At 48.2% G+C, this 27857-nt stretch overlaps 2 protein-coding genes across 3 annotated transcripts in view; both read right to left on the minus strand.

Moving 5' to 3' along the window:
• Nucleotides 1-8502, minus strand: part of man2b1 (mannosidase alpha class 2B member 1) — a 38165-nt gene extending 29663 nt beyond the window's left edge. The window contains exons 1-4 of the mRNA XM_033050747.1: nucleotides 8297-8502; nucleotides 4825-4927; nucleotides 2934-3107; nucleotides 984-1177 (exon numbers count right to left, since the gene is read on the minus strand). Of these exons, the coding sequence (XP_032906638.1) occupies nucleotides 984-1177; nucleotides 2934-3107; nucleotides 4825-4927; nucleotides 8297-8407 (582 nt within the window). The 5' untranslated portion in view covers nucleotides 8408-8502. The remainder of the gene's footprint in view (nucleotides 1-983; nucleotides 1178-2933; nucleotides 3108-4824; nucleotides 4928-8296) is intronic.
• Nucleotides 8503-12242: 3740 nt separating this feature from the next.
• On the minus strand, nucleotides 12243-26990 carry LOC116991803 (afadin- and alpha-actinin-binding protein-like). 2 transcript variants are annotated; one of them, XM_033050751.1, is made up of 13 exons: nucleotides 26919-26990; nucleotides 25536-25705; nucleotides 25076-25291; nucleotides 24437-24547; nucleotides 23742-23877; nucleotides 22665-22740; nucleotides 21783-21957; nucleotides 20660-20774; nucleotides 17672-17808; nucleotides 16923-17084; nucleotides 16286-16406; nucleotides 14046-14241; nucleotides 12243-12572 (listed from the first exon to the last, which is right to left on the minus strand). In XM_033050751.1, exons 1-13 carry the CDS (start codon nucleotides 26965-26967, stop codon nucleotides 12407-12409), a joined length of 1830 nt encoding a protein of 609 aa, XP_032906642.1. In that variant the 5' UTR covers nucleotides 26968-26990; the 3' UTR covers nucleotides 12243-12406. The 2 variants fall into 2 exon arrangements, with proteins under 2 accessions (XP_032906642.1, XP_032906641.1); XM_033050750.1 differs by having other exon boundaries at nucleotides 20660-20777.
• Nucleotides 26991-27857: the final 867 nt, after the last annotated feature.

Consider the following 27857-nt stretch of genomic DNA (forward strand, 5'->3'; position numbering starts at 1 on the left):
TAGTTTAGTTTAGCTTAGAGATAGTTTGGAAATAGGTCCTTCAGCTCACCGTATCCGCACCAACCAGCAACCACCCCATACATTAGAAACATAGAAACATAGAAACATAGAAATTAGGTGCAGGAGTAGGCCATTCGGCCCTTCGAGCCTGCACCGCCATTCAATATGATCATGGCTGATCATCCAACTCAGTATCCCGTACCTGCCTTCTCTCCATACCCTCTGATCCCCTTAGCCACAAGGGCCACATCTAACTCCCTCTTAAATATAGCCAATGAACTGGCCTCGACTACCCTCTGTGGCAGGGAGTTCCAGAGATTCACCACTCTCTGTGTGAAAAAAGTTCTTCTCATCTCGGTTTTAAAGGATTTCCCCTTATCCTTAAGCTGTGACCCCTTGTCCTGGACTTCCCCAACATCGGGAGCAATCTTCCTGCATCTAGCCTGTCCAACCCCTTAAGAATTTTGTAAGTTTCTATAAGATCCCCTCTCAACATTAGTTCTATCCTGCACACTAGGGACAATTTACAGAAGCCAATTAACCTACCGGTACTTAGATAGAACTCTAGGAATTTGCGGAATCAAGGGGCATGAGGGGAAGGCAGGCACGGGCTACTGATTGTGGATGATCAGCCATGATCACAATGAATGGCGATGCTGTGTCGTATGGCCTTCTCCTGCACCTATTTTCTATGTTTCTACAAACCTGCACGTCTATGGGATGTAGGAGGAAACCAAAGCCCCTGGAGACAAAAGCCCCAGTGAGAATGTACAAACTCTGTGCAGACAGCACCCATGGTCAGGAGTGGACTCGGGTCTCTGGCGCTGTGAGACAGCAACTCTACCGCTGCACCACCCGGTTTAGGGATTTATGAACACAGACACACTACGGTGGAATGATAAAGACAAATCTGGAAGTGCTGGCGGTCTGTGGTGGAGGTTTTTTTAACGGCGTTGATCGGAGTTCGAAGCCGGTGGTCCTACCTGTGCAAAGAGGGACGCCTGCTCCCTGGAGTGACCAAAGGGGTCGATGTGCCAGGCCACGCGGGGGCGGCCACACTCCCCAAACGTGTCGTTGAGGAACTGGAAGCCCAGGGTCATCTGGTCGATGATGGAGCTGTAGTGTGTGGTTGCCTCATCGTTCATACACCAGCCTCCATTCACAAACTCCAGCCGACCTGCAGTAGCCAGGTAGGTAATAGTCAGAGCCAGCACAGTCCCAGAACACTCAGACAGTCTCAGCTTAGTTTATTCTCATGTGTACTGTACAGATACTGTACTCTAGACTAGTAGCTCTGCACTAAACTAACTTCAGGCAATAGACAATAGGTGCAGGAGTAGGTCATTTGGCCCTTCGAGCCAGCACTGCCGTTCAATCTGAGCATCCCCAATCAGTACCCGTTCCTGCCTTCTCCCCATATCCCCTGACTCTGCTATTTTTGTAAGAGCCCTATCTAGCTCTCTCTTGAAAGCATCCAGAGAACCGGCCTCCACCGCCCTCCGAGGCAGAGAATTCCACAGACTCACCACTCTCTGTGAGAAAAAGTGTTTCCTCGTCTCCGTTCTAAATGGCTTACTCCTTACTCTTAAACTGTGGCCCCTGGTTCTAGACTGTGGCCCCTGGTTCTGGACTGTGGCCCCTGGTTCTAGACTGTGGCCCCTGGTTCTAGACTGTGGCCCCTGGCTCTAGACTGTGGACCCTGGTTCTAGACTGTGGCCCCTGGTTCTAGACTGTGGCCCCTGGTTCTGGACTGTGGCCCCTGGTTCTAGACTGTGGCCCCTGGTTCTAGACTGTGGCCCCCTGGTTCTAGACTGTGGCACCTGGTTCTAGACTGTGGCCCCTGGTTCTAGACTGTGCCCCCCTGGTTCTAGACCGTGGCCCCCTGGTTCTAGACTGTGGCCCCCTGGTTCTAGACTGTGGCCCCTGGTTCTAGACTGTGGCCCCTGGTTCTGGACTGTTTACCTTATTGTCACATGTACCAAGGTGCAGTGAAGTGTGTAAGAAAGAACTGCAGATGCTGGTTTAAATCGAAGGTAGACACAAAATGCTGGAGTAACTCAGCGGGTGAGGCAGCATCTCTGGTGATAAGGAATGGGCGACGTTTCGGGTCGAGACACTTCTTCAGACCGATGTCAGGGGAGGGGGTGGGACAAAGATATAATGTAGGCGGAGACAGTAAGACTAGTGGGAGAACTGGGAAGGGGGTGGAGAGAGAAAGCTAGAGGGAACAGCTTTTGTTGCATGCTAACCAGTCAACAGAAAGACAGTACATGATTACAATCAAGCTGCCACAATGTGCAGACACATGATAAGGGAATAACGTTTAGTACAAGATAAAGCCAGCAAAGTCCGATCAAAGATAGCTCGAGGTCACCAATGAAGTAGATAGTAGATCAGGACTGCTCTTTAGTTGCTATAACTAGAGCAGAATTAAGCCATTCGGCCCATCAAGTCTACTCCACCATTCAATCCTTACTGATCTATCTTTCCCTCTCAACCCTATTCTCCTGCCTTCTCCCCATAACCCCTGACACCCGTACTAATCTGTCAATCTCCGCCTTAAAAATATCCATTGACGACCTCCACAGCCTTCTGTGGCAATGAATTCCACAAATTCCTCCTCATCTCCTTCCTAACGGAACATCCTTTTATTCTGAGGCAATGGCCTCCTAGACTCTCCCACTAGTGGAAACATCCTCTCCACATCCACTCTATCCAGGCCTTTCACTATTGGGTGAGTTTCAATGAGGTGGCCCCTCATCCTTCTAAACTCCAGCGAGTACAGGCCCAGTGCCGTCAAAAGGCGGAGATTGACAGATTGTTGATTGGTAAAGGTGTCAGGGAGAACCAGAGGTGATAACCATAATGGCGCATTTCAATGATGTCCCCACCCAAGATCCCCGCGTGGTTTCATCGAGACAATTTCACGCTACCTTCGTTGACCAGCTGGGAAACCACTTTCTTCACGGCCTCGGTCTGCTGCTTCCACCAGCGGTAGAAGAAGGCGATCTCCACGTAGATGAAGCGCTTGGCGGGGTCTGCCTGCAGCTGGTCGATGACAGAGTCCAGGATGTACTGCACGCCAGCTCGCTGAATCTCCATCCTGCCTGACAGAAAGAAGCAAGCAACCATTCCTGAAACGTCCCTGGAAATATTACACTCACACCCAGGGACTAGAACTACACCATACGATAGAACCTTATTCATCCCAGGAGGAAAATTGGTCTGCCATCAGTCAAAAAACACAAGATAGACTCAGTGTGCTGGAGTAACTCAGCGGGTCAGGCAGCATCATCTCTGGAGAACATCAATGGTCGGCACAGACTCGGTGGGCCGAAGGGCCTGTTTCATCATATTCATCACAATAATACTTTATTAGCCAAGTATAGAATAGAATGCCTTTTATAGTCATTCAAACAGCTTGGTTTGAACGACATTGCATTTCTACAGTCTTACATTACAAAAAAAAACCAAGACACACACTTAACACATTTAACACAAACATCCATCACAGTGAATCTCCAACACTTCCTCACTGTGATGGAATGCAATGTCTTATCTCTTCCCTTTGTTCTTCTCCCGCGGTCCAGCAGTCTAACTGCAGCTTCGAGGCGACTGGGGCTCCCGATGTTACAGCCCCCGGCGGGCGATGGTAAGTCCCGCGGCCGTTAAGCCGTTTTAAGACCATGAAGTACGTTTTGCAGGTACACAAAATTGCTGGAGAAACTCAGCGGGTGCAGCAGCATCTGTGGAGCGAAGGAAATAGGCGACGTTTCGGGCCGAAACCCTTCTTCAGACTGATGGGGGGTGGGGGGGGGAGAAGGAAGGAAAAGGGGAGGAGGAGGAGCCCGAGGGCGGGCGGATGGGAGGGTGGGAGGAGACAGCTAGAGGGTTAAGGAAGGGGAGGAGACAGCAAGGGCTAGCAAAATTGGGAGAATTCAATGTTAATGCCATCCGGACGCAAGGTCCCCAGACGGAATATGAGGTGCTGTTCCTCCAATTTCCGCTGGGGACCTTGCGTCCGGATGGCATTAACATTGAATTCTCCCAATTTTGCTAGCCCTTGCTGTTTCCTCCCCTTCCTTAACCCTCTAGCTGTCTCCTCCCACCCTCCCATTCGCCCGCCCTCGGGCTCCTCCTCCTCCTCCCCTTTTCCTTCCTTCTCCCCCCCCCCCCCACCCCCCATCAGTCTGAAGAAGGGTTTCGGCCCGAAACGTCGCCTATTTCCTTCGCTCCACAGATGCTGCTGCACCCGCTGAGTTTCTCCAGCAATTTTGTGTACCTTCGATATTTCAGCATCTGCAGTTCCTTTTTGAACAAGTACGTTTTGCAATTGTTTTATGTCTTTCGAACAACTCTCCAATAAATACAATTGACCTAATTCACACTTTTTTAGATATTTACAAATTAGACATTTTTTGAAGGCTACTCTACCCTTTATTCCGCTACCACATCAAACCGAAATTTTGGAAAACATTTTACATTTGAACCCTTATCAGAAAGGATTAATAACGACGTAGATATATTTGACAAAATTAAGAATGACTGGGAAAGAGATTTCCAAATTTCTCTATCTATAGTATATTTTGCAACATAAGTAAGTAAGTTTATTGGCCAAGTATTCACATACAAGGAATTTGCCTTGGTGCTCCGCCCACAAGTAACAACATGACATACAGTGGCAGTTACGAATGACTCAGAAAACACTAAACATTAATAATAATAAAACATTGATGATAAAACACCATTGATCAAGCATGTGAACCTACGCGCTGAATCTCTGAACTAAAGTAACAAGTAGGTAACGAACGTAAATATAATCACCTCCATAATAGTACTGGTCAACGGTCTTCAGCCAGCCCACGTCATCGTGAGTGTGGGGCACAAGGTGGACATTCAGCATCTTGGGATTAACAGCAGGACAGGCCTGTGGAGAAGAGAACACATGAACACCCAGCATAGAGTACAGCACAGGAATGGGCCCTTCAGCCCACGATGTTTGTGCTGAACATGATGCCAAGTTAAACTCATCTCATCTCCCTGTACATGATCCATATCCCTCAATTCCCTGCATTTATTCCCACGTGCCTATCTAAAACCCTCATAAACCCCACTATTGCACCTGCCTCCCTGATTTTGCTAGCCCTTGCTGTCTCCTCCCCTTCCTTAACCCTCTAGCTGTCTCCTCCCACCCTCCCATCCGCCCGCCCTCGGGCTCCTCCCACTCCTCCCCTTTTCCTTCTTTCTCCCACCCCCCATCAGTCTGAAGAAGGGTTTCGGCCCAAAACGTCGCCTATTTCCTTCGCTCCATAGATGCTGCTGCACCCGCTGAGTTTCCCCAGCAATTTTGTGTACGTCCCTGATCTTAAACCTTTGCCATCTAATTGCCATCCTCTGAGCGAGGGCTATATGTATCTATTTTGTTTGTTATACTATTCTTATACAAATGTAAAGCACTTTGGCCAACGAGAGTTGTTTTTTAAATGTGTTATATAAATAAATGTGACTCGACTTGACTAATTTATCTTTTCCTGGGAAAAAGACCACATGCATTAAACCGATCTTGCCCCCTCATGATACGGCCAGCACACAAGACTCAAGGTGGAAGCAAATCCCTGAGGAAGGATCGTCTCCGGAGATGCTGCCTGACCCTCTGAGTTACTCCAGCACTTTGTGTCCTCATGTGTACACCAGCAGCTACAGTTTCTTCTTTGTACAAAATAGACTCTTAGCTGTTCATTCTGAACTGATAGGAGGTAGACTACTCGATTACCCACATTCTCCAGAGAGGGAGGTGGGAGCCTCATTCAGTGCCTGGCCATTTGGGCGACACAGTGACACAGAGGGGTGAGATATTGCAACCTTCACATGGTCCGCCCTGTTTTGACAAACGGAATCAACCACAATCAAGTGGCGTGCACAATCAAGTAAGATCAAATAGAACAAGTTGTCCTACAACTCTAGGCTGTGCACGCCATACGCAAGAAGAAGAAGTGGCACAGCGAAAGAGCTACTGCCTTACAACACCAGACCCGGGTTCGATCCTGACTACGGGTGCTTGTATGTGTGGAGTTTGTACATTCTCCCCATGACCTGCGTGGGTTTTCTCCGAGATCTTCCGTTTCTTCCCACACAACAAAGACGTACAGATTTGCAGGCTCATTGGCTTGATATTAATGCAAATTGTCGTGCGTGTGTGTGGATCGCTGGTCAGTTCAGACTCAGTGGGCCTAAGGGCCTGTTTCCATGCTGTATCTCTAAACTAAACTGAGAAGAACACAAGCTTCTACAAACACGTTGAAACTCTAAACAACCTCAAGGCCTCTCCAATTGTTTATTGATTCTGAATCTCGTGTTGTGTTGTCAGGAAGGTCATGAAGCCTTGAAACTTGGGGTGGAATCACCACCAGTGTTTGGGCACCGTGCCAGGGTGGCGCAACGGTGGAGCTGCTGCCTTACAGCGCCAGAGACCCGGGTTCCATCCTGATCTCAGGTGCTGTCTATACGGAGTTTGCACGTTCTCCCCGTGACCTGCGTGGGTTTTCTCCAGGATCTCCGGTTTCCTCCCACACTCCTAAGGCGTACAGGTTTGTAGGTTAATTGGCTTGGTGTAAATGTAAATTGCACTTTGCATCTGAACTTACACAGCCTACTTCCCTAAACTGGGCCATCCGGAGATTATTGCAACATTAAGAGGATATCCTGAACTAACTGAAATTATACTTCTTTTTAAAAAAATATATTTTTATTAGAAGCAAACATATTATGGTAAAATATAATTACATATTATAGTAAAAACTATATGTATATCAATCATCCATTATTAAAATTTTCAATTGTGGATTGATCTGCTTCTAGTTTTTTTTTTATATAGATAGTAAATAAGAGAGAAAGAAAAAAGAATTACAAATGTCAAGAAAGAAAAAAGAGTGGAATGAATTACTAATAATACGTCATTGGAGATAGGTTCGTGAATTATAAAGTATAACTTTTCATCTAATCCCGAGTTCAAGTTTCAGTTGCGTTTCCGTGCCGAGCCAATCTATCCCTTCAAATAGTTAATGAATGGAGACCATATTTTAACAAAAAGTTCCTGTTTGTCCCTTAAGGCAAGTCTAATTCTTTCTAGATGTAGGGTCTCCGACATTTCCACGATCCACATTTTAATTGTGGGGGTTATAGGGCTGAAATTATAAATTCACATAACAAACTTGGGGTGGAATCACCACCAGTGTTTGGGCACTGTGCCAGGGTGGCACGGTGGTGCAGCGGTAGAGTTGCTGAAATTATATTTCACATAGCAAAAATGAAATAGTTACACACGCACCAAAAAAAAACTTCCTTCCAGAGCCAGTTAAAGACTGCGGCACTGTTATACCACCTGTATGCCCCTTAATTCTCTTGATGTTTTGCATGCTGTCAACATTTGTAACCTTCATCTCTCTGTTCCCCTTTACTCAAACTCAGTTTAGTTTATAGTCACATGTAACAAGGTGCAGTGAAAAGCTTTTTGTTGCATGCTAACCAGTCAGCCGAAAGACAATACATGATTACAATCCATCCAGTTACAGTGTATAGATACTGTTGAAGTGGACAGTCAATAATATAGTTACTAATCTCTAATGGGTTAGTCATTAACATAAACTAAACTATCGCCCAGGCTTGCATCCAATCCGGGATACATCACTCATGGTCAGTCATGACTGAGAGGGACCTACTACTAAACTCCAAGGGTATAGAATCACTAATATAGTTACAAAACTAATGGATTAGAGTCACTGATATAGTTACTGAACTAACGAGAAAGTAGACAAAAGTGCTGGAGAAACTCAGCGGGTGCAGCAGCATCTATGGAGCGAAGGAAATAGGCAACGTTTCAGCCCAAAACGTTGCCTATTTCCTTCGCTGCATAGATGCTGCTGCACCCGCTGAGTTACTCCAGCACTTTTGTCTACCTTCGATTTTCCAGCATCTGCAGTTCCTTCTTAAACTCTAAGGAGAAAGTCACTAATATATATATATAGTTACTAAACTCTCAGGGGAGAGAGTCACTAATATAGTCACTGGATTCTAACGGGAGAAAGAGAGTCACTAATACAAGTAGGAAGGAACTGCAGATGCTGGTTTAAACCGTGGACACAAAAAGCTGCAGTAACTCAGCGGGAGAAGCAGCATCTCTGGAGAGAAGGAGTGGGTGATGTTTTGGGTCGAGACCCTGATATTGTCAGTCACTAAACTCTCAGGGGATAGAGTTACAAGGAAGAACCCCCCCTCTCCCTCTTGGGTGGAGACTCACCTGGTAGCCACAGCTGGAGTTCGGTTCCCCATCCCCCAGGGTCCCGGGACAGAGGAGGGCGAGGAGACAGAGGAGAGGAGCGGTGCTGCCTCCACCGCCAGGAGCAGACATGGTCCAGAGTCATGTGACCCACGCCCCCCACGTGACCCGGGGGTTTGCTACATTGCCGATCAGCTGCTACACTTCGGCTCCGCCTCTCCCGTCGTAACAAACAGCGGGCGTCACAAAGCCAGTGCACCACCTTCATTTGTATAGCGCCTTCTTGCACCCCAGCCCGCTGAACCCCCCCACCACCACCACAGGCAGTGGCTCCTCTAGTATCTTTGGTGTCCACACAGAAGGAACTGCAGATGCTGCTTTCCGCCCCGAAGATAGAACTTAATTTATAACTTTATTTATCCCAGGAAGGAAATTGAACTCTCAAATAACGAGAGTTAGATTTCGCCCTTAGGACTAATTCATGGAGAGAGTTAGATATAGCTCTTGGGGCTAACGGAATCAAGGGATATGGGGAGAAAGCAGGAACGGGGTACTGATTTTGGATGGTCGGCCATGATCATATTGAATGGCGGTGCTGGCTCGAAGGGCCGAATGGCCTACTCCTACTCATTAACTACCGCCCAATCTCAAACCTCCCCTTCCTTTCAAAAACCCTGGAGCGTATCGTTGCGTCACAACTTCATTCCCACCTCCTTGCGTATAACCTACTTGAACCCCTCCAATCTGGCTTTCGCCCCCTCCATAGCACAGAAACTGCTCTCCTCAAAGTCCTCAACGACCTCCTCACCTCTGCTGACACTGGTTCCCTCAACATCCTCATCCTCCTCGACCTGAGCGCAGCCTTCGATACAGTGAACCATAACATCCTGCTCACCAGACTCAAGGACCTCGGCATTGAAGGCTCTGCACTCAGCTGGCTCCGTTCCTACCTTTCCAACAGATCCCACTTCATCTCTCTCCACAACCACACCTCTGCTACAGCCGCAGTCACTCAAGGCGTTCCCCAAGGCTCCGTACTCGGCCCCCTCCTCTTCATCATCTACATCCTCCCCCTTGGTCAGATACTCCGCCACTTCAATCTGGACTTCCACTGTTACGCTGATGACACCCAGATTTACCTTGGCACCAAATCCCCCCACAACCCCCCCCTCTCCCATATCAACTCCTGTTTGTCAGCAATAAAAACCTGGATGCAACATAATTTCCTCAAACTCAACAGCGATAAGACAGAATTTCTCCTCATAGGCTCCAAAGCCACACTTAGCAAAATCAATAACCCCACTCTCACCATCGACGGCACCACTGTCTCCCCATCTCCCCAGGCCCGCAACCTTGGCGTGATCTTTGATTCCACCCTCTCCCTTGAGCCTCACATCCGCCATGTCATTAAAACCTCCTTCTTTCATCTCCGCAACATCGCCAAACTCAGACCCTCTCTCACACCGCCTGCTGCTGAAAGACTCATCCATGCCTTCATCTCCTCCCGACTGGACTATTGCAACTCACTTCTCCTTGGCATCAGCTCCACCTACATCAACCGACTCCAACTGGTCCAGAACGCAGCCGCCCGACTCATCACCCACACCAAATCCTGGCATCACATCACTCCAGTCCTCAAAAAACTTCACTGGCTTCCCGTCTCCCACCGGATCACCTACAAAATCCTGGTCCTCACCTACAAAGCCCTCCACCATCTGGCCCCCACATATCTCATTGACCTCCTCTCCCCCTACCAACCCTCACGGTCCCTCAGATCCACATCAGCCGGTCTCCTCTCCATCCACAAGTCCAACCTCCGCAGTTTTGGGGACAGAGCCTTCTCCAGGGCAGCTCCCAGGCTCTGGAACTCCCTCCCCCAACTGATCCGCAATTCCGTGTCCCTCCCCATCTTCCAGTCCCGCCTCAAGACCCATCTCTTCACCTCTGCCTATCCTTAGCCCCACGTCCCCGTCCCTTTTCATCTGTGCATTAATTGCCTCATGCTGTGTTTTGTATTGAATTCTGTCTTTACTTTGTGTACTAGTCATGTCTCTACTATTTATTTCATCCCCTTACATGTTTTTCCTATACATGCTCAATTTTTGTAAGGTGTCCTTGAGACTCTTGAAAGGCGCCCATAAATAAAATGTATTATTATTATTATTATTACTCCTGCACCTATTGTCTACGTTTCTATCGTAGATAGACACAAAGAGCTGGAGTAACTCAGCTGGACAGGCAGCATCTCTGGGGAGAAGGAACGGGTGACGTTTCGGGTTTAGACCAAAGATACTAGAGGAGCCTTTGGTTCACACTGTTTGAAGAAGGGTCTCGAACTGAAATGTCACCCATTCCTTCTCTCCAGAGATGCTGCCTGTCCTGCGGAGTTACTCCAGCATTCTGTGTCTATATCAGTGGCTACACAGTGTGGCAATAAAGTATCAATGAACAATTGAAACATTGTGGCACCGCCAGGAAACCTACAAGCTCCCCTCCCCCCCCCCCCCCCTTCGATTTTCCAGCATCTGCAGTTCCTTCTTAAACAACGGGTTTCTTATAAATTATCCCTAGCGTGTAGGATAGAACTAGGGTATGGGGCTATTAATGGGCAGCATGGACTCAGTGGGCCGAAGGGCCTGTTTCCACACTGTATCTCTTACAAACTAGAGATGCAGTGCAGAAACGGGCCCTTCGGCCCACCGAGTCTGCACCGACCAGCGATCCCCGCACATTAACACTAGCCTGCACACATGAGGGACAATTTACATTTACACCAAATCAATTGACCTACAAACCTGCACGTCTTTGGAGTGTGGGAGGAAACCGAAGAACGTACAAACTCCGTACAGACAGCACCTGCAGTCAGATTCGAACCAGAACTAGGGGCCACAGTTTAAGGATAAGGAATAAGCCATTTAGAACGGAGACGAGGAAACACTTTTTCTCGCAGAGTGGCGAGTCTGTGGAACTCTCTGCCTCAGAGGGCGGTGGAGGCAGGTTCTCTGGATGCTTTCAAGAGAGAGCAAGATATGGCTCTTAAAAATAGCGGAGTCAGGGGATATGGGGAGAAGGCAGGAACGGGGTACTGATTGGGGATGATCAGCCATAATCACATTGAATAGCGGTGCTGGCTCGAAGGGCCTACTCCTGCACCTATTGAACCCTTACCTTTGGCGCTGTGAGGCAGCAACTCTACCACTACACCGCCCAGGCTAGGGGAAGACAATAGCCAAGATTCAATATTCCAAAGATGCCACTACAAAATCCCCCCACACTCAACTGCAGACAGGCCAAATAAAACAAAGAAGCCCACTGTATTGGCAAAAGGAAAGTTTATTAAAACACACTTTTTTGCATGCTGGTCAACACTACAATAGTACCGGGTCTGGAGCATCAACTTACCCCTACAATCCCCAGGTCCCAGAAAGTTTGTCAAAATTACATGCACCGGAGTAAATTTAAATTTAATTTGTACATCTCACAGACCTCAGTGTCACAACTTCAATTTTAAAAACCAATGCTCAGACAGTTTTTCATTATAAAACATTGCAATAAATTACTTCATGCCACTCGAAAGAAAAGCTTTGACGGGAATTATATACAGTAAAAAGAACGAGGAATCTCATCTACATTTAGCAGCAAGGCAAGGGGATACAGTCAGTGTAGGGAGGAACTGCAGATGCTGGTTTGAACCGAAGATGGACACTAAAAGCTGGAGTAACTCAGCGGGACAGGCAGCATCTCTGGAGAGAAGGAATGGGTGACGTTTTGGGTCAAGACCCTTCTTCAGGCTGAGTCATGGGAAAGACAAACTAGAGCTGTAGATGGTGATAGAGATATCGATCAAATGAATGAAAGATATACAAAAAAAGGATAAAGGATACATATTTCATTCACTGTTCTTTATCTCTCTACATTATCGCCTATCGTATATTTCCCTAATCCCTAACCAGTCTGAAGAAGGGTCTCGACCCAAAACGACACCCATTCCTTCTCTCCAGAGATGCTGCCTGTCCCACTGAGTTACTCCAGCTTTTTGTGTCTATCTTCAGATACTGTCGAGATGGACATGTTTTGCTTCACCCGTGTCCCGGCTGGTGTACGAGACTGTAGCAGCGGCGATGGGGCAAATTAAAACCGTGGGTGCAAGGGCCCAATGTACAAAGATTCATCAGACTCGTTCATAAACAGGGCCGCGCTCATCCAGCCCGAGTCGTTCGTCGTTTGAGTGGAGGATTCTTGCTGACGGGTTGGGCTGTAGGACCTTCTCAGGCGTGCAGTCGGTGCAATTCTGAAGCTGTGGGAAGTTCAAGGAGTCAAAGGATCAGAGAGGAAGAAGCAATGAAACATAGAAACATAGAAAATAGGTGGAGGAGTAGGCCATTCGGCCCTTCGAGCCTGTACCGCCATTCAATATGATCATGGCTGATCATCCAACTCAGTATCCCATCCCTGCCTTCTCTCCATATACCCCGATCCCTTTAGCCACAAGGGCCACATCTAACTCCCTCTTAAATTAGCCAATCAACTGGCCTCAACTACCTTCTGTGGCAGATAATTCCACAGATTCACCACTCTCTGTGTAAAAAATGTTTTTCTCATCTCGGTCCTAAAAGATTTCCCCCTTATCCTTAAACTGTGACCCCTTGTTCTGGACTTCCCCAACATCGGGAACAATCTTCCTGCGTCTAGCCTGTCCAACCCCTTAAGAATCTTGTGAGTTTCTATAAGACCCAAGACGGAGGCACATGGAGGCACGTTGTTCGGACATGCTGTGCTCCTGCTGCAGTCAAAACATGCAGAATCCCAGATTAAACCAGGGACGTGCTATCGCAAGGAGGCTGCAGATCAAGGGGACTCGGTCATGCAAAGTAAACACAGTGAGGGAGGGTGGTTTTGTTTAACGGTTTTCCCTGCCTGTACACCAGGTTCAAGGTTAGCACATTTGAAGCAGCAGCTACACATATTAACGAGTGTGTTTTAAGGGGGCACAGCGGTAGACGCATCGCAACGCCTATTATGCCTCCTGGTATGTCGGGCAGCAACCAAGGTCCTCCACTCAGTAGTGGTGATTCCTTCAGTTGCTGTTTCCGTAACGTATGTGTTTTACGAAACAGGGTGTTAGCTCTGTGCTCAACCCCCAACCTGGAGGACTAGTGGATCGCTCTTCATCTCGCCTCTACCCTTCGACCTGCCCAGCATGGGAGACCCTAACAGGAGAGGAATCTCCCGCTGGCGTAGCTCTTGGGGTCACTGAGACACACAAGCTCCCCGACCACGACAAGGTTGCAATCCAACGGTAGAGTTGCTGCCTTACAGCGCCAGAGACCTAGGTTTGATCTTGGCTGCGGGTGGTGGCTGTGCGGAGTTTGCACGTTCTCCCCATAACCACATTGTTTTTTCCCCGGGTGCTCCGGTTTCCTCCCACACTGTTAAAACATACAGGTATATCAGTCTGAGGAAGGGTCTCGACCCGAAACGTCACTCATCCCTTCTCTCCAGAGATGCTGCCTGTCCCACTGAGTTACTCCAGCTTTTCGTGTCCATCTTAGGTTTGTTAGTTAATTGGCTTCAGTAAATTGTCCCCAACGTGTAGGATTGAATTAGTGTATAGGTGATCGCTGGTCAGTGCAAGCCCGGTGGGCCAAAGGGCCCGTTTCCACACATTTCAGATCGAGACTCTTCTTCAGAAGGATTGGCGGTGAGATGAATGAATGGAAAAAGTGAAGAAAGGATAAAGTTGAGCGACTGAAGGGTCAGACACACTCACCTCCGCTCCGGAATCACCCCCAAGGCATGGCACAACTCGTGGGAGGCGGGCAGGGAATACCTCCGCGAGCTGGCACCCCTTGGTTGGGCACCCTTGGGTGGTGGGCTTAGGGTGCCCAGAGGCCGGTGTGAATGGATGGTCCACCTGCCCATCCTGTGAGCAGCTAGAAGCGCAGATGAGCTTTCCCGATCTGGACCTAAAAATGTAAAGCATGTTATAAGGTCATAAGGAATAAGAGTAGAATTAGGCCATTCGGCCCATCAAGTCTACTCCACCATTCAATCGTGGCTGATCTATCTCTCCCTCCTAACCCCATTCTCCTGCCTTCTCCCCATAACCTCTGACACCTGTACTAATTAAGAATCTATCTATGTCTGCCATAACAATATCCACTGACTTGGCCTCCACAGCCTTCTGAAGCAAAGAATTCCCCAGATTCACCACAAAGCGATTTCTCTTCATCTCCTTCCTAATTCTGAAGCTATGACTTTAGTCCAAGACTCTGCCAATAGTGGAAACATCCTCTCCACATCCACGCCATCCAACTTTAGTTTAGCAATAGACCCTTTGGTCCACCAAGTCCGCGCCGACCAGCGATCCCCACACTCTTGGATGGGATACACAGGGCTTGGCTAGAGTGGACGTGGAGGAGATTTTTCCACTCGCGGGAGAGTACATCTTCGGGGTGTGGGAGGAAACCGAAGATCTCGGAGAAAATAAGATAATTGAACCATTCATTCAATTCATTGGAGAAATCTAGGATTGAAGACGGTTCCCTGACGCTGTAAGGCAGCATCATTAACTCTGTGCCAGTATGTGTTAATGAGAAGTAGGAAAGAACTGCAGATACACACAATTGCTGGAGAAACTCAGCGGGTGCAGCAGCATCTATGGAGCGAAGGAAATAGGCAACGTTTCGGGCCGAAACCCTTCTTCAGACTGCTGGGGGGTGGGGGGGGGGGGAGAAAGAAGGAAAAGGGGAGGAGGAGGAGGAGCCCGAGGGCAGGCGGATGGGAGGGTGGGAGGAGACAGCAAGGGCTAGCAAAATTGGGAGAATTCAATGTTAATGCCATACGGACGCAAGGTCCCCAGACGGAATATGAGGTGCTGTTCCTCCAATTTCCGCTGTTGCTCACTCTGGCAATGGAGAAGACCCAGGACAGAGAGGTCGGATTGGGAATGGGAGGGGGAGTTGAAGTGCTGAGCCACCGGGAGTTCAGGTAGGTTATTGCGGAATGAGCGGAGGTGTTCGGCGAAACGATCGCCCAACCTACGCTTGGTCTCACCGATGTAAATCAGCTGACATCTAGAGCAGCGGATGCAGTAGATGAGGTTGGAGGAGATACAGGTGAACCTTTGTCGCACCTGGAACGACTGCTTGGGTCCTTGAATGGAGTCGAGGGGGGAGGTGAAGGGACAGATGTTGCATTTCTTGCGGTTGCAACGGAAAGTGCCCGGGGAGGGGGTGGTGCGGGAGGGAAGGGAAGAATTGACGAGGGAGTTGCGGAGGGAGCGGTCTTTGCGGAAGGCAGACATGGGGGGAGATGGGAAGATGTGGCGAGTGGTGGGGTCACGTTGGAGGTGGACATAAAATGCTGGAGTAACTTAGCAGGACAGGCAGCATCTCTGGAGAGAAGAAATGGGTGAAGTTTCAGGTCAAGACCCTTCTTCAGACTGAGTCTCGACCCGAAACGTTACCCAATCCTTCTCTCCAGAGATGCTGCCTGCCCCGCTGAGTTACTCCAGCATTTTGTGTCTACCTTTGTGTTAATGAGAAAACCCACACAGAGCTAAGATCAAGCAAGGAAGTTTAAAAACAAATATGCCGGAAGTATAGGATTACTGGCAAAACCCAGGTGGTGCAGCAGTAGAGTTGCTGCCTCACAGCGCCAAAGACCCGGGTTCAATCCTGACCTCGGGTGCTGTCTGTACGGAGTTGGCATGCTCTCCCCGTGACCGACCGAATTTCCTCCCAGATTCCAAAAATGTGCAAGTTTGAAGGTTAATTGCTCTCTGTAAATGGTAAATTGTTCCCAGTGTGTGGGAGAGAACTAGTGTACAGATGGTACACAAAAAAGCTGGAGAAACTCAGCGGGTGCAGCAGCATCTATGGAGCGAAGGAAATGGGCAACGTTTCGGGCCGAAACCCTTCTTCAGACAGGTGGGTGTGGACCTGGTGGGCCAAAGGGCCAGTTTCTGACGACACTGTATGTCAATGACACAGGCAGTTAGTTACTCACTAGGCATAGTACAAGCAGTGCGTAGCCTCAGTCTAGGTTTTGTTCTGCGCTCTCGAAACGGTGTCAGGTTAAAGAACTGCTCCTTTCTGAGTTGTGCACGTTCCTCTTCAAACACGTTTCTCTAAAGAAATAACACAAGTGGTTAGAGTGGCTGGTTTGAGGGGTTGGATCTGGGCTTGAATTTCTGCAGCATCTCAATGGAATCAAAACTTCTGCTCAGTTTAGTTTATTATCACGTGTACAGATGTACAGTGAAAAGCTTCTGTTGCATGTTAACCAGTCGGCAGGCAGACAATACAGGATTACAATCGAGCCATTCTATGTATAGATACATGATGAGGGAATAACGTTTAGTGCAAGGTAACGCCAGCAAAGGATAGCCCGAGGGTCACCAATGAGGTAGATAGTAGTTCAGGACCGCTCTCTGGTTGTGGTAGGATGGTTCAGTTGCCTGATAACAGCTGGGAATAAACTGTACCTGAATCTGGAGGTGTGTGCATTTTCACACTTCTGTACCTTTTGCCCGATGGGAGAGGGGTGAAGAGGGAGTGGCCGGGGTGCGACTTGTCCTTGATGATGCTGCTGGCCTTGCCGAGGCAGGGCACTGGCGGGGACTGGGGAGAGGTCTACAGCTCACCTCCCGACCCAGGCGAATAGCTGCCTCCGTGAACGATTCCCTCTCCGTCTTAAAGTTGGCTCTCTGCTCCTCAAACAGCTGCCGCTCCTTGTTGAACCATTCCATTTCCTCCAGTAAGTCGGGACCCTGGGCCAGATCTTCCTTCTCAAAAGCCAGCTGGTCCTGCAGTAAGAAAACCACATTGGTGAAAAAAAAATTCACAATTAATTTTATTTATTTTTTTAAATATTAAAATGTTTAGATCTGGCACTAATCCAAAATTCTGGAAACCCCAAATTTATAGCTTAATTTGCCTTAAAAAAAAAAAAAAAAAAAAAAAAAAAATAAAAATATTGTTTAGGGGGTGGATCAAAAAATGGGATACCTTCTTCTGAACCTTCTGAATTTTGTAGTCAGCAGGGCAGTACTCTACATATCACCAACTTGGACAATTTTACATTTTCACCAAGCCAATTAACCTACAAACCTGCACGTCTTTGGAGTGTGGGAGGAAACCGAAGATCTCGGAGAAAACCCACGCAGGTCACGGGGAGAACGTACAAACTCCGTACAGACAGCACCCGTAGTCAGGATGGAACTCGGGTCTCCGGCGCTGTGAGGCAGCAACTCTACCGCTGTGCCACCGTGACTGAAAGTGGTCTTGAGCGCAGGTGGGAATGAGCTGGCGTGGGCAGGACGGGCTGAATGGCCTCCTTCTGTGCCGTTGCCGTGTGGGGCCAGGATTGACTGGAGCTGGGTGGGGCTGGTACCTGGAGGACTTGCTGCTGCTCCCGGATGATCTGTTTGCTCTGCTCCAGCTCCAGCTTCAGCTTGGCCATCTCCTTGTCGTGGTCGGTGACACTGACAGCGTGCCCGTCCTCCCTGCTGGCCGGCGACTTGTGGGCACCTGAGGTGAGAATAATAATAATAATAATAATAACTTTATTTATAAAGCACTTTAAGCAACTACAGTTGCCACAAAGTGCTGTACATGAGAAATCATGAACAAAAAGCTATTACAAACAATTAAAAACCATTAAAAACCGCAAAACGAAGGACTATAAAAAACACACTAAAAATTAAAAGACATTAAAAACACTAAAAACAGGAGCAATGCCTCAGCCAGTGTCGAAAGCCAAAGAATAAAAATATGTTTTTAGGGAGGATTTGAAGATGGACAGTGAGGGGGCCTGTCTGATGTGCAACGGCAAGGTGTTCCAGAGTGCCGGAGCAGCAACAGAAAAGGCTCTATCCCCTCTGAGCTTCCGCTTAGACCTTGGTACCTCAAGGAGCAGCTGATCAGCTGACCTGAGGCACCGGGCAGGAGCATATAGGTGGAGCAGCTCAGAGAGGTAAGGCGGGGCGAGCCCATTCAACGATTTAAAAACAAATAAAATAATTTTGAAATGAACTCGAAAGTGCACTGGGAGCCAGTGTAGGGAGGCCAAAATTGGCGTAATGTGCTCCCTCTTTCGAGTTCCGGTAAAAAGGCGAGCGGCAGCATTTTGAACAAGCTGGAGACGAGCCAATGAAGCTCGTGCGACTCCAGAGTAGAGTGCATTACAGTAATCCAGCCTAGATGTAATAAAGGCATGGATTACTGTTTCAAAATGCTGCCGCTCGAGGATGGGCTTCACCTTTGCCAGCTTCCTTAGGTGAAAGAAGCTGGACTTAACCACCGCGCCTATTTGTTTGTCTAGTTTAAAATCACCATCCATCCTAAAACCCAGGTTCAAGACGGTTGGCTTTACAGACAATGCCAGTGGACCCAAGTCAACAAAGGGAGGTTCATGGCAGCCATTGGGGCCAAACAAAATCACCTCTGTCTTCTCTTCATTAAGTCCCAGAAAGTTTAAGGCCATCCAGGACTTAATGTCCTCAAGACAAGACAGAAGTGATTTTAAAGAATAGTCTTCCTCTTTCCTGAGTGGCATATATAACTGGCTATCATCCGCATAAAAGTGAAAGGAGATGCCATGCCTTCTTAAAATTGAGCCCAGAGGAAGTAGGTATAAGGAGAAGAGCAGGGGCCCTAAAATTGAGCCCTGTGGAACCCCATATACCAAGGGAGTGGAGGAGGATTCAAAGCCAGCAAGGCTTACCCGCATGGTTCTGTCTGCCAGATAGGACCTGAACCATCCCAGGGCGAGAAGTGGAGATTTGAGCTCAAGTGAACTCAACTGGCCCCATGACCACTTGTAGGGGGACAAGATCTTAAGCACATTCCCACCATCCAGTGAAGCAACACTCGGCCAACTGGAATTAATCAAGTCTGAAGAAGGGTTGCCACCCAAAACGTCACCCAATCCTTCTCTCCAAAGATGCTGCCTGGCCCGCTGAGTTACTCCAGCACTTTGTGTCTACCTTCGATTTAAACCAGCATCTGCAGCTCTTTCCTACACAACTGGAATTAAAGCTACAGTATGTTCATGTCATAAGTGACAGGAGCAGAATTAGGCCATTTGGCCCATCAAGTCTACTCCACCATTCAATCATGGCTGATCTATCTCTCCCTCCTAACCCCATTCCCCTGCCTTCTCCCTAAAACCCCAATCACCCGTACTAATCAAGAATTTATCTACCTCTGCCATAAAAATATCCATTGACGTGGCCTGCACAGCCGTCTGTGGCAAAGAATTCCATAGATTCACCACCCTTTGACTAAAGAAATTATTTCTCATCTTCCTGAAGGAACATCCTTTAATTCTGAGGCTGTGCCCTCTAGCCCTAGACTCTCCCACTAGTGGAAACATCCTCTCCACATTTACTCGATCCAAGCCTTTTACTAAGTTGTCTCGTGATCAAGGGGAAAGGAGACTTGCTGTTTGTGCATTTGGGCGGCACAGCGGTAGAGTTGCTGCCTTACATAGAAACATAGAAAATAGGTGCAGGAGTAGGCCATTCGGCCCTTCGAGCCTGCATCGCCATTCAATATGATCATGGCTGATCATCCAACTCAGTATCCCGTACCTGCCTTCTCTCCATACCCCCTGATCCCTTTAGCCACAAGGGCCACATCTAACTCCCTCTTAAATATAGCCAATGAACTGGCCTCAACTACCTTCTGCGGGAGAGAATTCCAGATTCACCACTCTGTGTGAAAAAAGTTTTCCTCATCTCGGTCCTAAAAGACTTCCCCTTTATCCTTAAACTGTGACCCCTTGTTCTGGACTTCCCCAACATCGGGAACAATCTTCCTGCATCTAGCCTGTCCAACCCCTTAAGAATTTTGTAAGTTTCTATAAGATCCCCCCTCAATCTTCTAAATTCTAGCGAGTACAAACCGAGTCTATCCAGTCTTTCTTCATATGAAAGTCCTGACATCCCAGGAATCAGTCTGGTGAACCTTCTCTGTACTCCCTCTATGGCAAGAATGTCTTTCCTCAGATTAGGAAACCAAAACTGTACACAATACTCCAGGTGTGGTCTCACCAAGACCCTGTACAACTGCAGTAGAACCTCCCTGTTCCTGTACTCAAATCCTTACAGCACTGGAGACCTGGGTTCCATCCTGACTAAGGGTGCTGAGTGTACGTTCTCCCCGTGACCTGTGTGGGTTTTCTCTGGGTGTTCAGTTTTCCTCCCACGCTCCAAAGACGTACAGGTTTGTAGGTTACTTAGCTTCAGTGTAAATGTAAATTGCCCCTAGTGTGTGTAGGATAATGTTAGTGTATGGGGCGAAGGGCCTGTGTCCGCGCTGTATCTCAAAATAATTCCCAGACAGGCTACTTTAACGAGATAAGGCGCACTCTCTTTACCAGCCATTTCCAGTTTTTGTAAATGATCCTTTAACGAGGTCCACTGCTTCAGAAAGACGTCAGTAAGGTGCTTCCGGTCCACATCATGCGATTCATCGAGGGTGTCCTCTTCCTCCTGCTTCATGAAGGCAATACTTTAGAAGTTTGTTGAATAAGTTACCTCGTACAAAACACAAAGTGCTGGACGAACTCAGCGGGTCTGGCAGCATCTCTGGAGGACATGGAGATGTGACGTTTTGGATCTGGACCCTTCCTTAGTTTAGTTTAGTTTAGAGATACAGCATGGAAACAGGCCCTTCGGCCCACCGGGTCCATGCCGACCTGCAATCCCTGCACATTAACAATTTTTACATTTACCAAGCCAATTATCCCACAAACCTGTACGTCTTTGGAATGTGGGAGGAAACCGGAGAAAATTCATGCAGCAGGTCACGGGGAGAACGTACAAACTCCGTACAGACAGCAGCACCCGCAGTTAGGTGATCGCCGGGCCGGCATGGACTCAGTGGGCCGAAGGGCCTGTTTCCGCGCTGTATCTCAAAACTAAACTATGCTTTGCCCTGCCTCTCTTCACCAGCTTTCATTCCCCCTCTTCCCTAGAATCAGTCTGATGAATCATCAAATATCTATGTTCCCTGGAGATGCTGCCTGAGCCGCTGAGTTATTCCAGCACTTTGACTTCTTTAGGATACAAGAGGAATCAATTAATAGCAGTAATAGCCCTGTCCCACGGTACGAGTTCATTCGAAGAGTTCTCCCGAGTTAAAAAAAAATCAAACTCGTGGTAAGCACGGAGAATGAACGTAGCGGGTACGTCGGAGCTCGGGGACGTCTCTTAGCGGCTCGTAACGCTAACGGCAGGTACTCGGGAAGACTCGCTAACGGCAGGTAAGCACGGGAAGACTCGTGAAGATTTTTCAACATGTCGAAAAATGTCCACGAGAGCCCCGAGTACCGATGAGCGGCCATTACCGTAAATCTCCGAGTTCGAATCAGGGCAAACTCGGGAGAGCTCTTGGAATGAACTCGTACTGTGGGACAGGGGTTTAACTGCATAGTTTGTTACTTTTCACCGTTGAACGCGCGCGCGCACACACACTCACGCACTCGCGCTCACACTCACCACCAGCGACTGAATGGACCCTTGACGGCGGAGTTTCTCCTGAGAACTGGGAAATTCGCTCATCTCCCTCTTCACGCGGTTGAGAGCTCTCTTCAACTCTGCGTTGTCCAGGGCCAGATCCTTGAGTTGCGTCTCGTAGTTATCGGTGAGAACTTTGTACATCTCTCCTTCCCTCCTGGGGCACAGAGGAGAGAGGTCAAGAAGAGCACAGCGTGGTTCTTGACATGACCGACCATCTCGCCTCTGCTGCTTCCAACCCCGCCAGACCCGTGCCCAAATAGAAAGACCAGCTACCATATCTACATCGCTCAGAATTTTTATAAACCTCTTTTATAGGGTGCCAGAGTCACTGCCTCACAGCGCCAGAGACCCAGGTTCCATCCTGACCACCAGTGTTGTCTGTATGGAGGTTGTCCCTGTGACCATGTGGGCTTTCCCCAGGTGCTCCAGTTTCCTCCCACAGTCCAAAGATGTGCAAGTTCTAGCTTAATAGGCTTCAGTAAAATTGTGAACTGTATCTAGTGTGTTGGATAGTGTTAGCGTGCGGGGTGATCGCTGGTTGGAGTGGGCTCGGTGGGTCGAAGGGCCTGTTTCTGGGCTGTATCTCTAAACTAAACTGAAACTGGTTTGGGGGAGGGTGGGCTCGATGAGGTGGAGGGGGGCTCGAGGGGGAGGAGGACATTGGAGCAAAGAGATAAGATGCAGCACAGAATGGGGAGAGGAAACAGCGTAACCATTTCATCAGTTGACTATTATCGAGTGTAGATGGGGCATGTTGGGTTGAAGGGCCTGTTTCCACACTGTGTGACTCTACCCATTACTATCTCCAGCACAGCAACAGATGCATTGACCGCACCACACTTGGTGATACGGACTACCTACCTTGATTCAGTCTTGCCCGTTTTCCACAGCGAGCGACGACCATCAGATCGGCCAATTTGATTCAGGATGTCTATAGCTTAAAGACAAAGAGACGTCTATGTTGTAGAACGCAGGAAGAGCAGATACTGGTCAATAAACAAAGGTGTTGGTCAATGCACAGACGTGCCAGTAAATACACAAAGGAACCCTTGGTGCTGTAAAGGCTGCTCTGGCAATTGGTAGGGAAGAACTGCAGATGCTGGTTTAAAATCAAAGGTAGACACAAAGTGCTGGAGTAACTCAGCGGGTCAGGCAGCATCTCTGGAGAGAAGGAATGGGTGACGTTTCGGGTCGAGACCCTTCTTCACACCCAGTGGTGGACTGGGTCTAAAAATATTGGTTGCCAGGAGACAAAGGGGTCCCACCCGCAACTACAATGCTATCATTTAACAGGGGCCCACTTGCCATCGGGCAAGCTGACACCCTGGCCAGTCTGCCACTGTTCACACCCTCTCTCAGAGGGACCTTCACAGCAAATGACCCTGGGAATGTGTAAGGGGACAGTAGTGGGAGCTTCCCTCTGTCTGACGGAACAGGTTAAAGGAGGCTTCACTATCTGTCGGACCCTGGGAATGTGATAGGACAATCCAGAGGGAGCTTCACTGCGAATGTCCCTGGGAAGTATAATGGGACGGTATAGGAGCATCACTCAGTGTCTGAGATTTCCAACCTTGATCCACTTGCCTTTGAGGGACTAATACGACTCCCTTTGAGGGACTAATAACCATTTGAGGGACTAATGTCAAAGCTGCCACAGCCAGACATAACAACAGCTTTTTTCCACGAATAGTAACTCTACTCAATAACCAAAAATGTAGCCTCCTTTTGCTCTGGTATTTTATTTAATTCACATGTTTAATCAATAATGTTTTATTATTAATGTTTAATGTTTTATGTGCCATTCCTAAATGTCACTGTATGTCATGTTGTCACTTGCGTGCGGAGCACCAAGGCAAATTCCTTGTATGTGAATACTTGGCCAATACACTTATTCATTCATGGGGAATCCCCGGCCCTTTCACGGAGATCGCTGCTCACACATCCTCTTGTCCTTCTTATCCGTCAGGTGGTGATGCATCTTCTCCTTCAGTTTGCTCAGCTCCTGCTCCTTCCGCTTCATGTCGTGTGCATGTTGGGCAGCCCGGCTCGAGATGATGTTCTGCAGCTTGACCACCTGAATGAGATGAGGCCACTATCACTATCCCTGATATCACTGTCCCAGGTCAGCAACATAAAGGACAAATCACTCCCCACCCACTCCCTTCCTCCCTCCCTCCCCCATCAGGCCAAAGGTACAGAAATGTGAAAACGCACACCTCCAGATTGAGGGTTTTTTTGGGCATTTTTTCCATTAATTTCTCCCAAGTACCGTCTGTATATCTTGTTCCCCTTTCCCCTGATTCTCAGTCTGAAGGGTCTTGACCCAAAACGTCACACATTCCTTCACTCCACAGGTGCTGCCTGTCCCGCCCCCCCAGGATTTCCACCCCTGCCTCAGACTGAAGAAGGGTCTCAACCCAAAACGTCACCCGTTCCATTTCTCCAGAAATGCCTCCTGACACGCTGAGTTATTCCAGCTGTTTACAGTATGTGTGTCTGGACTAGAACAGCCATCCTCACTGAATCCAGATCTCCCAGCCTCCCTCCCTCTTCTCCGTTAAAGCTGAGTTACTCCAAATCTTTGACCTTTAGAAGCAAATAATTCCAGGCCCGTCCCGCCCCACACCTCTCACCTCTTCCTTGGTGCTTTTCAGGAGCGAATTCTGGTTGCGGATGTTTTTCTGGGCTTGCTGATCCTTGGCTTCCAGAGCAGTGATCTCCCGCTCCAGTGTTTCCGCCTGCTCCTGTCAGGAGCGCAGAGACACAGCACAAACCGATCACAGTCGATATTCTCACCCCCCCCCCCCCCCCCCCCCAATCACGCCTCCTAAACCATGATCGCCAGCGAGTTTCACTGGCTTTTTAATTTAGTTTAGGGATAGGGCGTGGAAACAAGCTCTCCGACCCACCTTACAGCACCAGAGACTCGGGCTCGATCCCGACTACGGGTGCTGTCTGTACGGAGTTTGCGCACTCTCCTCGTGTGACCTGCGTGGGTTTGCTCTGGGATCTCCACTTTTCGCCGACCCACCCTCCAGAGACGCACAGGCTTGCAGGTTAATTGGCTTGGTTAAAATTGTAAATTGACCCAAGTACGTGTAGGATAGTGTTAGTGTGCGGGGATCGCAGGTCAGCATGGACTCTGTTGTCCAAAAGGCCTATTTCCACACTGCATCTCAAAACTAAACTAAAATAGACAATGTGAATAGTCACAGTCTTTCTTCTGGGGCTGGGGGTGGAAAACTAGAGGGCAAAAGAAAGTTACAACTCACCTGCAACTTGAATTGGCTGCTTCTCATGCAATCCTGCTCACTGAAGGATTTAAACCTCGCCGATTCCAGCTCATCCACTTTGGCCATGTTCTTCCACTGGAGCTGCAGCAGGTAGTGCGTGCAGTTTATGAGGGCAACAAGGTTAAAGCCTGAAGCGGGACTCTCCTCAAAACTATCATCAGTGAAGAGCGAAGGTAGTCCCAAGGCAATCAGCTCCTGGAATATTTAGTGGACAGCACTTCACAATGTTATTGCACTTATTTATGAACAACTAATGATGAACAGATACCGGTATACCAGAACCAAACACAGTCAGTCAATGAGAACAAATATGTACAAATCCAGAATCAACACTTTTACCCCCCGAGAAGTTTACCCCAGGTTGGGAACCCTTGCTCTAAAATATCCAAAGTATTGCAGCACCTGCAGTTGCTTGCATCTACTTGCAGTCTCAGCTTACCTTGCTCAGGTAGGCGAGGCACTCCTCTATGTTGTCCGCCCAGCAGAAGGCACTTTGGCTGAAGACATTCTGAAGTGCCCGCGCTGGGGAAGAGTGCAAGGTGATGGTACTGCCCGCGGAGAACGGTGAAGCAGTTTGGGAGACACGCCTAAACACAAAACTCTTCGCATCTGCAGACAGATTAGTTAAAACAAAAAGGTCACAGTAAAACACACCAATGCCTCTACTTCTTTAGAAGGCTTCTTCTTCTTGCGTATGGCGTGCACAGCCTAAGGTTGCAGGACAACTTGTTCTATTTGATCTTGTTTGTTTGTGCACGCCGGGTTGATTGCATTCGTCGAAACAGGGCGGACCACGTGAAGGTTGCAATCTTCCACACCTTTAGAAGGCTGAGGAAGTTCTACATGTCCCCTCAACTCTTCCCAACTTTCGGTATCGGTTGCCTATTTCCTTCGCTCCATAGATGCTGCTGCACCCGCTGAGTCTCTCCAGCATTTTTGTCTGCCTCGTAATGCCAGCAGCTCCGTGGTAGATGATTCCACCTATCTCCCCCTCTTCTACAATCAGTTGGATTTAATGTTATCTGGCTGTTATCAGGCAACTGAACCGTTCGATCACCAATAGAAAGCAGTCCTCACCTACAACTACCTCATTGGAGACCCTCTAATTATCGTTAATTGGACTTTACCTTGCACTAGATACTACCTTTATCCTGTATCTGTACAGTCTTTCTGCTGACTGGTTAGCACACAACAAGAAAGCTTTGCGCCGTACCTCAGTACACATGACCATATAACATATAACCATATAACAATTACAGCACAGAAACACGCCATCCGGCCCTTCTAGTCCGTGCCGAACACTTACTCTCACCTAGTCCCATCTACCTGCACTCAGACCATAACGCTCCATTCCTTTCCCGTCCATATACCTATCCAATTTATTTTTAAATGATAAAATCGAACCTGCCTCCACCACTTCCACTGGAAGCTCGTTCCACACAGCTACCACTCTCTGAGTAAAGAAGTTCCCCCTCATGTTGCCCCTAAACTTTTGTCCCTTAATTGTCAAATCATGTCCTCTTGTTTGAATCTTCCCTACTCTCAATGAAAAAAGCTTATCCATGTCAACTCTGTCTATCCCTCTCATAATTTTTAAAGACCTCTCTCTAAAGTCCCCCCTTAACCTTCTGCGCTCCAAAGAATAAAGACCCATCTTGTTCAACTAAACATTGGAATTTCCTGTAGCACCAACTAACTGCTACAATGCTGCATAACAGAATTCTGCTTCAACTGATTGCAAATTCCATAACTGTGAACAGAACTGTAGAAATAAAAAGTCATTTATTTTAAAACTATTTAAAGAAAATGGACACAAACTTACCTGGGGTATTCTCCGCTTCAGTTAAAGACGAGTTTTTCCAATTACTCATCTTCCTGATTTGTCGTCCAACTTTCCCCAAAGGCAAAACAAACAAAAAAAGGATTATTTTACTGAAAATGGACAAGGAAAAACAGGACAAAGTGCTGGAGAATGGATAGGCGACATGTCTGGTCAGGGCCCATCTTCAGACTGAAGGAACATCACCTACCCGTGTTCTCCAGAGATGCTGCCTGACCTGCTGTCACTACAGCACTTTGTGTCTTGTTTTGGAAGCCAGCATCTGCAGTTCCTTGCAGCCACATATGAACAAAGAAAAAATGCAGGGAAGGACCCGAATAAGATATCCCTGACGTTTCTTGTAGCCTGAGTAGTCAGATGACCGAGCATTTAACCACTGACCAGGGCAGAGGGGAGGGGGGGGGGGGGGGGGGGGGGGGGGGGGGGGGGGGGGGGGGGGGGGGGGGAAAGAGAGATGAAAACAACTCATTTGTGAAACAAAATCCAGAATTATCTTAATTGGCACAGTGTCCACCTAAGAATATCTCAACACAAACTTGGCCTTGAAAATAGGATGCGTCCCAAGAAGGTGGTGTCCCTCAAATTATCTGCCCCCCTCTCTCACACACTCACAGCAGCTATTTCAGAGGTTACCATTATCATTCATACAGTACAATCAGCCAAAGGAAGGCATTATCAGACATAGAAAAAGTCTAAACAACAGGTGACTGAAAGCTTCCTAAATACATAAGTTTTATGCAGCAACACAAACGAGACGGAAAGGTTGAGGGAATTCCAACATGGCCTTCACTACCCCCCCCCCTCTCTCTCTCTCTCTCTCACCTCCCCTACAGCTCTCCCAAGCCACCCTCACTAGCCCTCCCCACTAGCTCTCAGCTTCTCAGCTCCCTCCCACTGCACCTGCACCCACTTCTCACCTAC

This window comes from Amblyraja radiata, chromosome 35 (assembly GCF_010909765.2).
Source record: "Amblyraja radiata isolate CabotCenter1 chromosome 35, sAmbRad1.1.pri, whole genome shotgun sequence".
NCBI classification, from domain to species: Eukaryota; Metazoa; Chordata; class Chondrichthyes; order Rajiformes; family Rajidae; genus Amblyraja; species Amblyraja radiata.